The sequence below is a fragment of the Canis lupus genome, chromosome 20 (assembly GCF_011100685.1).
Source record: "Canis lupus familiaris isolate Mischka breed German Shepherd chromosome 20, alternate assembly UU_Cfam_GSD_1.0, whole genome shotgun sequence".
Lineage (NCBI taxonomy): Eukaryota > Metazoa > Chordata > Mammalia > Carnivora > Canidae > Canis > Canis lupus.
The window spans coordinates 43266484-43276465 of NC_049241.1; the positions used below are offsets into that span (position 1 = coordinate 43266484).

At 59.9% G+C, this 9982-nt stretch overlaps 1 protein-coding gene and 1 pseudogene across 1 annotated transcript in view; one reads left to right on the forward strand and one right to left on the reverse strand.

Moving 5' to 3' along the window:
* Nucleotides 1–8233, reverse strand: part of LIMD1 (LIM domains containing 1) — a 66336-nt gene extending 58103 nt beyond the window's left edge. The window contains exon 1 of the mRNA XM_038566678.1: nucleotides 6422–8233. Coding sequence (XP_038422606.1) covers nucleotides 6422–7766 — 1345 coding nt within the window. The 5' untranslated portion in view covers nucleotides 7767–8233. The remainder of the gene's footprint in view (nucleotides 1–6421) is intronic.
* Nucleotides 8234–8804: 571 nt separating this feature from the next.
* LOC119864836 lies at nucleotides 8805–8925 on the forward strand (annotated as a pseudogene).
* Nucleotides 8926–9982: the final 1057 nt, after the last annotated feature.

Genomic DNA, 9982 nt, shown 5'->3' on the forward strand with positions numbered 1-9982 from the left:
GCTGAGACCCAGGCATCTGATGGCACCCAGAGCCGCAACCACAGCACTTGGGGCCAGGACGAGCCTGAGAGGTCAGCGTGGCTCTGCACTGAGGAGGAGCGGCTTGCCCGCTGTCACCCCTAGGGCCGCTGGGAGGATCAGACTCAGAACACGTGGTGTCCTCACTCCCCAAATCGGGCCTTTCTTCCACAGTTTTCTGTGTCCCATGTAGAACTCATAAATCAAAAGATGTAAAGAAGGCGCTCCTGCAAGGAAGAGTCAAGCATCCGACTCTTGGTTTCAGCTCAGGTCACGATCTCCGGGTCCTGGGTCCGAGCCCCACATGGGGCTCCATGCTCAGAGCAGAGTCTGCTTGAGATTCTCTTTCTCCCTCTGCCTCTGCCCCTCCCACCTGCACTTTCTCTCTTGCGTGCTCTCTCCCTAAATAAATAAATAAATAAATTCTTAAACAAACAAAAAAAGATGTGGGATGCCTGGGTAGCTCAGCGATTCAGCATCTGCCTTCGACCCAGGTGTGATCCTGGAGTCCCAGGATCGAGTCCCACATCAGGCTCCCTGCATGGAGCCTGCTTCTCCCTCTGCCTCTGCCATGAAAAGTGTCTCTGCCTCTCTCTCACATTAATGAATGAATGAATGAATAAATAAATAAATAAGTAAATCTTAAAAAAAAAAAGATGTAAAGAAATATAACTTTTTTTAAACCTCTGGCAAGACCTGCGCTGTCAGAAGGTCAGTTTCATGCTGTGGATTATTAATGGAAAAAACAAGACATGCTTTCCTGGTCACAGAGGAATGGAGCACAAACACACCATCCCAGGGAGGGAGGGCCGCAGAGACAAAGTGCGATGGGACGGGGCACACGCCGTGGGAGCCCACCATCAGGGCCTGCCAGGGCAACGGCCGGAGCCCCCTTCTCAGAGTGGGGTCGCAGGGGCAGGCACCTCCATGCTGGCCAGAAGGACCGCTGGCTGGGGAAGGTCAAGGACCTCATGGTGGGAGGAATTCCAGGAGCTGGGGCCAGCAGTGACGCTGGTGTGACAGAGCCCGTGGGCACCATGTGGCTGGGGAAAGCCCCCATGCGGCCTTAGGGCCACAGTGAGAGAATGTGCAAGTTACGTGGAGGATCAGAAGCTCACTCCCATGGCAATAGAAGCCTGGCTTCAGTTCGGTCTATGGTACGGCACAGCAACTCAGGAAGGAATTTGGGGCCGAGTCCCCGGGGAACCGCACCGTGCCAGCCGCTCAGAGCCTCATGGTCATGATCTTCCACCACCTTCTCCTCTACTTCAGCCCCTAGTTTGGCTTGACCGAAATGCATGATATTTGGGGACTAAGCGGGACGTCCAGGGTCCATGCAGGCCTCTGTCCCGGAATTCTGGGGGAGGCTCCCCCATGACAGGATGGCCCTGTGTGATTTCCTTTGCCATGAAAAGTGCTCTGGAACCATCCTCGGTGTTTCATTCAGCGCTATGTGAGCTGCACACCTCAAGCATCTGCTGCTGGAAAAGCCAGAGAGGGGGTGCTTCACAGGGCAGCAAGAGAATCCACGCGCAGCTCGAGGCTGGCGAGACCGTCTGCTGGGAAGGAGCAGACAGGATTTTTACATGCTCTTCTGGAAGGTGTCCTTGACCTCCTGCTTCCGTAGGAGAATAAAATCAAGTGCCACAGGCTCCCTAGCCCCTGGCGGGGGCGGGGCCCTTCCCAGGAGGAGTCACACCTGTTTACAGGCTCCCGAGACTGCTCTTGCTCCATGCAGGGTGGGGGGAGGCCCGTCGATCCCCTGGCCGGGTGAGGGACACCCCGCGACCAGTCTCTTCTGGCCCCTCCACCCCCTCCCTGTGCCTGACGAAGCCGGGCAGGGCCTCCTCCACCCCAGGGCAGAGTGTGGTTCTCTCCCGGGGGGCGTCAGCAGTGACAGAGCCCCAGACCCGCGGCCGGGAGGGCAGGCACAGGCACAGAGCCCACCGATGCCCCCGCAGCAGCTGGGCGGAGCGTGAAACTGGAGGGACAAACAGCAGCAAACGCAGACCTGAAAGGCCACCTGGCCCCACCACGGGAGCGGTCAGAGCCCAACTGGTGTGGAGGCGCCACCACGTAGGCCTGTGTGGTCCTGAGCAAATCATGGGCCTCAGTTTCTCCACTGTGAACAGAGACGACTGGTGTCTGGCGGTGAAGGGTAACGCAGAGCATGTGCCCGATGCCCACCGAGCCACGGGCACTAGACACAGGGTGGCGAGGATTGGAATCACGGAGCCCAAAGGCCACGGTACGAGGGGTCTTTATCTGCCTGGCTGTGGGGGGCTGCGGTGGGGGGCCCGGTGGCCCGGGGTGCACTGGGACGTGGCCTCGGGCTCTGTGCCAGCTGCAGAGGGACGCCTCACCAGGGTCATGCCTTCCCAGGGCGGCCCACATCTGATGGGTGACCTTAGGGGGGAACATGAAAGTCCGGATATCTCACCCCGACTCGGGACACTTCTGAAGGGCTCGCGCACTCCCTGCGGGGTGGGCCATGTCAGGCCCTCGCTGGGGCCGAGCCCCCTCCACCCGCCTCCCAAGGGCATCCCCTCGGGGCCCCCCGCGCCCTCCACGGGAAGCCCGGGCTGTGACAGGTGGCCTCTTTGTATCCTTCCCCTGGGGAAGAGAGGAGGGAACCAGTGTGAGGAAGACAGTGGATGCCTGGGGGAAAAGGCCAGGAAAGAGTAAACAAAAGGCCTGGTGACCGCTTCCCTTCCCCTGCAGGGTAAACAGTGGTGTTAACGCAGAACACCGAGCGAGAGGCATCAAGAATCTGTCCTTGCCTCTTGCCTCACGGACAGAAAGACACAAAGAGGCCACAGAGGAAGAACGGGAAAGACCGAGAGGGAGAAGGAGCCCCCAGCACCACATCGCACCAGAGCCACGAAGACGGCCAAGGAAGGTGCCAGAAGCGTCCTCGGAGATGAGCTGATCAAGGACGGGAAACTGAGGCATCTTCAGACTTAAGTGTTCTCCAAGGCAAGCACAGGGACTCAGGAGCTCTTCCCACAGTGTAAACGCCCCCGGGGACGCCTCTGTCTGACCCAGGGAGGGGCCCACGTAAGCAGCCCAAACGTCTACTCTGCTTGGCTTCTGGCTCGAACTACGCGCCCTGATGGTTACGGTGACGTTACCCCGACTCTCTGGCAAGGGCCCTGTATCCATAGAGAGTCTTCTCTTGGGAAGTAAAATCTCATCCTAATTCAAGAAATGCAGCGTGCGGGGCAGGCACAGCTTTCAAAGACCACCAGAGTGAGGGAAGGGGAGGCACCCTGGGGCCGGCCGCCTGGCACTACAGAGGGGGGGTGAGGCCTAGAAGACAGGAGGGTTTGTTCAAGCCCCCCCAGCAGGACTAGGCCAAGAACCGACCTCCAGAGGCCCCGATGAGAGGCTCCCTCCTCCGCCACACCGCCGGTCATGGAAGGGCGGACAGAAGCTGGGCTGCCGAAGCTTCCAGCCATGGGGCGGGCCCTCTCCCGTGCGGTGGGCAAGCAGGCCACTCAGGAAGGGCACAAGGCCCCAGCCTCACAACGCCACCCTGGGGGCGGGGGGGTTGGCCCACAGCTGGGCTTGCTCCCTGCAGGGGGGCCCTTCTCCAGGTCCGCCGTGACCGCAGCTCACATGACCTGGGCACGTCCCTATGGGTGACACTGCACCGGCTCAACATGCGCTGACACATGGCAGCTGCCGAGACACACCACTCGGTGGCAAAGGGCTGGTGGACAGCATAGACCACTGGGACTGACACACACTTAACCCTTCTTTGTGCAGGTTTTTGGGTGCCTTTTGAGTTTTCTACACACAAATGTCACGCTTGGTCAAAAAATAGAAATGAGGGTGGCTCAGCGGTTGAGCGTCTGCCTTTGGCTTAGGTCATGATCCCAGGGTCCTGGGATCGAGTCCCACATCAGATTCCCCACAGGGAGCCTGTTTCTCCCTCTGCCTGTGTCTCTGCCTCTCTCTCAGAGTCTCCTGAATGAACGAATAATATAAAATCTTAAAAAAATAAAATAAAATAGGATTCCATTGACCTAAACCATCCGGAATAGGTAAATTCACAGAGACAGAGCACAAAGGTGTGGTTTCCAGAGGCTGGGAGGGAGGGAGAATAGGGAGCAACTGCTTTTTATGGGTATAGGATTTTCCCTTGGGGGTGATAAAAATGTTTTGAAACTATCAGAGCGAGTGTTTGTAAAACACTGTGAATGTACCAAATGCCATTGAATTGTTTGCTTTAAAATGGCTAAATTTTGTGATGTGTCATGTTCACCTCAACTAAAAATTTAAAAAAACAAAGCCACAAAAATAAATAAATTGGGACATAAAATAGTTTTCCGCATCTGTGCTTGGGAGGCAGCGTGGCGATGCTGGTTAGGGACAGGGCCACGGCGTCTGAACCGGGGGGCTCGACTAGCAGCTTCACCCAGCACCACCACCTGGGAGGCCTCGGTTAATGATCTAACTTCCCCGGGTTTTATCGTCCCCATCGGTGAAACAGGCCTAATGACAGAACCTGCTTCCCAGGGTTGTTGCAACTAGTAAATTAAACAGTAGAGGGTAAGTGTCCAGCACAGGTGGGGCCTGGCACAGACCGGCCCCAGGGCCTTTGCCCCTGCTGTCTGCCCACCTAGGACACGCTCACCCAAGGAAATACTGCCTCCTGTTAGACCTTTCTTCAAATGCCACCTTCCCAATGGGGCGTTCCCTGACCCCCAATTCAAAACTGGAAATTTTCTTGCCACCTGCCGGGAGGCTCCATCCCCTCCTCGACCTGTGTCTCTCCCCAGGACTTGATTACGGTCTGTCCTGTTCACTGTGTATGACACCGAGGCCTTGAACAGGGCAAGGCAGGGGCTCAATAAACATGTGGAATGACTGGTGTGAGCAAATACTTCTGCCCCCATCTGGGGTGTAAACCTGCCTCCCTGACAAAAGAGAAGTACTGTTTTGTTGTTTAGCGAGCTCAGAATTAAAAATTTAGCAACAGTTGACAGTTTAAAACCACGGTATTTCCTGCTAAGTGTTATTCCCCAGAGAAATCTGCAAAGGAAAAGAGGAGTAAGAGGGTGCTACATGCTCAGACACACAAACCAACTAAGTCACCCCAACCTACGAGCGCCCTCTGTGCCGTGAGAGCTGGTCCCATTAGGCTTCAGGGGGTAAGTAACACCGTGCTGCCATGGGCGCCAGGGACCCCGTCCCAGCAAGCACCTCAGGCCCCAGAGACAGGACAGATTGATGGCCCTTCCTGGGCCCTGCCCTCCTCCGTGTGGCACAGCGGGCACCCTCCCAGGACTCGGCTTCCCAAGGCTCTCTGGCCTCAGAGGGGGACATTATGACCCCAATTCTCCAGAGTTCAAAAATGGGGGGGAAACAAGACAAAAACCCTCAGACTCTTCTAAAAAGAGCTTTCTAGTTAGTTCTATGAGACCACAACATCATGACTCCACAGAACACACTGCTTTCTCACTGCCTCCAAACCCCTGCGCAGAGCAAAAGAAAAAGCTGAAGCCAGCAGCCTCCAAGAATTCAAGGTTTTAAAGAGAATAAAACAGAACCCTGAACCTGTTAGTAAAACCAGCAAGGAGCCTCTTCCATCCCACTGGGCGCAGGGGCTGCAGCTGCTACCTGGCTGCGGGCTAGAACCCAGGGTGGGGGCTGAGCTCAGAGACACCTAGCCCACAGGTCTCAAATTTCCCCCAGAGTCCACACTGCCTGAGAGTCCACACTGCCTGCCTGCACCGCTGACTATGGCCTTCCCCCCCAACTCACTGAGTTTCAGATGAAGGTCTTGGCGGAGGGGGCCCTACATCACGTGCCTTTCTAACCAGTTCCCAGGTGAAGGGACGCTGCGGGCCCACAGACTACACTTTGAGAACCACTAATGCTTGAGAGCAAAATCTTCCATGTGAGTTTTGCAACTGTACACAGTACCTGCAGACAGACAGACAGACAGGGCCAGAGAGAGCGCCCCTGCCCAACCACAGGTCCTCAGATAGACAGACCAGCCCGGCCCAGCCGGGGACAGAACCCACAGGGGTACCTGGACCTCAGAAACTGCTGCCATTCGAGTCCTGGACGAGCCAGTCACTGCAAGACACTCTGGGCCACACCCGGAACCCCCAAAACCCAAAGTCACAGCATTTCCCTTTTTCGAAAGCAGTCATGAGTAATCCCACCCCGCTTTCGCCCTTTGCACGTAGGTAACCCCCAGATACAAGATCCGCTTTCTGCTCAGGGACGCTTTCAAGTCTCTGGATCAAAAGATGCAGCAGAAAGAGGAAGCCACGCGTACACATACGTGCGCGGCTCAAGGAGACCTACAGCATCCCCGATGGGGAGCACCTCCCCCGAACGTAGGGACCTTGTCACCCATGGTGGGTGAGGTCACCAATCTCTCACTCACCAAAGTAATCGGCCTTCGGGTGAGCATCCATCTCACGCTCCAGACGTTGGGTGAGGGCTTCTAATTTCAATTCGGCAGCTGAGGGCCCAAGCTCGGGGCCTGGGATAAGGGTCTGGCAGGGCAGCCTCACCCGGGGGGGGCTGGGGCTCTCCGGGAGCCCAGGCCCCAGGCCGCCATCGGAGGGCCAGCCGGGGGGACCTTCTTTACAAGACAGCTCAGGTGGGTGGACAAGGCTGGTGGGGCTGAGCTTGGGACCCATGCCAGGGTCTGTGCAGACGGGCTTGGGACCCAGCCCAGGGGCCGCACCCGACTGCAGACTGTCCATGCTGCCTGGTGAGGATGGTGGGACGGAACTAGAGAGGTAAGATTTGGGTCCGTCTGGGAACCAGGCTTGAGGATCCACAGTGGGCTTGGGCATCGCGCCTGCAACCTCACTCCCCATCCCCGAGTTTGCTCTCGGAAGAGCTCCTTGGCTGGGGCAGCTCTGGGCCAAGGGTGCTAAGAAAGAGGGGGTCCTGGGCTGAGTGGGCCCCAGGAGGGCCCCGTTCTCCGGGCCTGGGGAAGAGAGGCCGGGGCTCACCCGCTGCGAGGAGGCGGTAGTCCAAAGCCCGGCTGGCTTCCCATCAGCGCGACCCCCAGCACCGCCATCCCGGCCGCTCTCGAACGACTTGGCGGAGCTCGGGGAGAGCGGAGGCTGGTACAGGGGATGGTCCCTGGAGGGTCTGGGCAGCGGCGCGTCCGTCCCCGGGGCGCCGGGCCACCCACTGCCGGCGCCCGGCCTGACGCTGGGGGACACTCCTGGCTGGTCGGCCCACTTGGGGCTCGGCAAGGGGACGTTGTCGTAATAGTCTCCGTGGGTGAGGCAGGCGGGATCCTCGCAGGGGCCCGGCTGGCGGAAAGCGGGCATCTCCCAGCGTGCCAGGCCCTCCTTGGCCCCGCAGTCCTGGCTGCCCGGGCCGGCGCCGCGGGCGGGCGGCCTGGCCCTCTGCTCCGGGGGTGGGCACGCGGGCTGCCCAGGGGCGAGCGAGGCCAGAGGAGGCTTGGCCGCACCATCCACCGGCTGCCTGATGCCCGAGCCGGCTTCCCGGCGGGCCTGGGGGGCGCCCCCGTTGGCGGCGCCGCGGCTGCCCCTGGGCAGGGTCTCCTCCTGCAGGAGCTGCTGCTGCTGCTGCTGGAGGTGGATTTTGGCCATTTTGGTGGCAAACACCCTGCGTGTTTCCTCAAACTCGGGGTTGTTGCCCGCCCCCCTGTCCACTCGGAAGAGCCCGTCCTTGGATGCCTCGTACATGTTCAGGTCCTCGATGAACTTACTGGCCTCCAGGCCCAGGTCGCCGTACTTGTCCATGTCGCCGCGGGTGTCGGGGCCTAGCGCGGGTGTCCGGGCTGGGGGCGCGGGTGCTGGGGCCCGGCTGGCTGCCAGGAGCGGCGGCGGCTCACGTCCAGCCCGCGACAGGTAGAGCCTTCCACCTGCCCGGCGGGAGGGTCATGACCCCAGGCCGGGTCGCGGCGATGAGACCGGAGGCCCAGCGGGCGCAGGTCGCTCGGGCTGTGGACTGTCCGCGCTTCACCGCCCGCGCCCGCCGGGCGTCTCTTCTCCTCTTTTTCAAATCTTAAAAGGAAAAAGAAATAGAGGGAAAAAAAAAAAAAAAAGCCGGCTTCTCCGTGAGCACGTCAGCAGTGCAACCCGGCCGCGGACGGGGGCGCGGGGCGCGGGGCGCGGGGCGCGGCGGGAAGCGCTATTGTCCGATGGCGGCGGGCGCGGGCCGGAGGGCGGCGGGACGCGGAAGTGAGCGCGCCGCACGCAGTCCCCGCCGCTCGGTGGCCGGCCCGGCACGTCCCGGGCCGCGAGGGGCGGGGCGGGAGGCGGCCGAGGGCAGGGGCGGGGCGGGGCGGGGCTGGGGCGCGGGGCTGCTCCGAGCCGGCGAGCGGGCCCCGCGCTGGGACTGCCCGGCCCCCCCCCGCCCCGCGATCCGGGCCCCGCCCCCGCCCCCGCCCCCCCTCCGGCCCCGCCCCGCCCCGCCCCGCCCCTGGCCACGCTGGGCGGGGGTGGGGGAAGGGCTCGGCGCGGAGACCGCTGGCGGGCGTGGGGGGGGGGCACCGAGTCGCCTGCGGGGACGTGCCGCTTGCCGTGCCTCAGTTTCCCCGGGTGCCCATCGACCCCGCGTGCCAGGCCCGAGGTGCGCGATCCGAGGCCCCGGGCCTGGCCCCCAAGTCCTCTCCAACAGGTGGGCAGACTGAGGCTCGACGGGCCGGGAAGTGTCCAAGATGCCACCGCGGGAGCCCAGGTCCTCTGAACCGGGGGTGGGGGGGGGTGTTAAAAAGTCGCATTGTTCCCGGGAGCGCGCGCTTTCAGGGCGCGGAGGGCGGCAATAAGAACGCGCCCGGGTCTCAGCGTGCTCCCCGCAGCGCGAAGCCTGCTCTTGGTGTCGCCGATGCAGCTGCTGCTGGCAATTGATGATCGTTCTTCTCCCTTGGGGGAGCAAGAGGGAGACAACGCAGTCTGAGTGGTTTCTTAAAAAAAAAAAAAAAAAAACGCGCCCCGGTGACTCCTGATTCAGATGCGGGTTCCTGACGGTCCCAGCCCCACCTCCAGGGTGCGCCCGCCCGGCTGCGGGGGCGATGCGGGGGCGCTGCGGGGGCGCGGGGCCCGGCTCCTGGGACCTACCAGCCGCTTCTGCTTCAGCGGTTCTAGGGTGAAGTCTAAGAATTTGCATTGCTAACGAGTTCACGGACCACACCTGAGACCCGCTGGTCTCGCTCCCTGCACCAGCGCCCCGGTGGCCCCGGAGAGGTGTCAGGTCGCAGGCGCGCGTGCGGCGGCAGCAGCCAGAGCGACCCTAAGGCAGATGTACCAGACCAGTCCCTTCCCAGCTTACACCCTCAATGCTTTCCTCCGGCAAAGATGGAAATGAGCTGCCTACCGGGGCTTCGCGCCCTCCCTCCCCCACCCCGATTTGGGAGCCTTCAGCTGCAGGAGCCTCCTGGTGTCTGCCCAGAGCCCGACCTTGAACTTCCCAGCTCATCCTTCCCACCGGTGCTGAAATCACCTCCTCCCAGAGGCCTTCTTTTTTGGGTACCGTCTCTATTTTTCTGATCAGTCTCTATCATTTATTTATAATTACTTATCTGTTAACATGCAGTGTTTCTGGTGGGTGGTGGGTTTTCCACCTCCCTAGACCCTATCTGTATGCTCAGTGCCTGGTGCGTAGTAGTACCTGGTGGTTGAAAAAGTGAATTCCTCACTCTGTCTGCCAGGACTGTGACAAAGAACGAATAAGATAATAGACCTTAAAAAAAAAAAAAAAAAAAAAGATAATAGACCTAAACGTGCTTTGTGTTCGTTCTGTAACCCCTAAGTGTGGTTTACATGGGCCGGTGCATGGTAATCACCCGGAAACTTGTTGAAAATGCACATTCCCGACTCCCCCTTCCATCCAACCTATTAAACTAGATCTTCATTGGAACAAGTTTCTTGAGTGCACTCTTTGCACAATAGTTTGAGAAGCACTGCTGTAGAGAACTATACAGAATGAGGTATTTTTACTTTTACAAAGTCTTTTA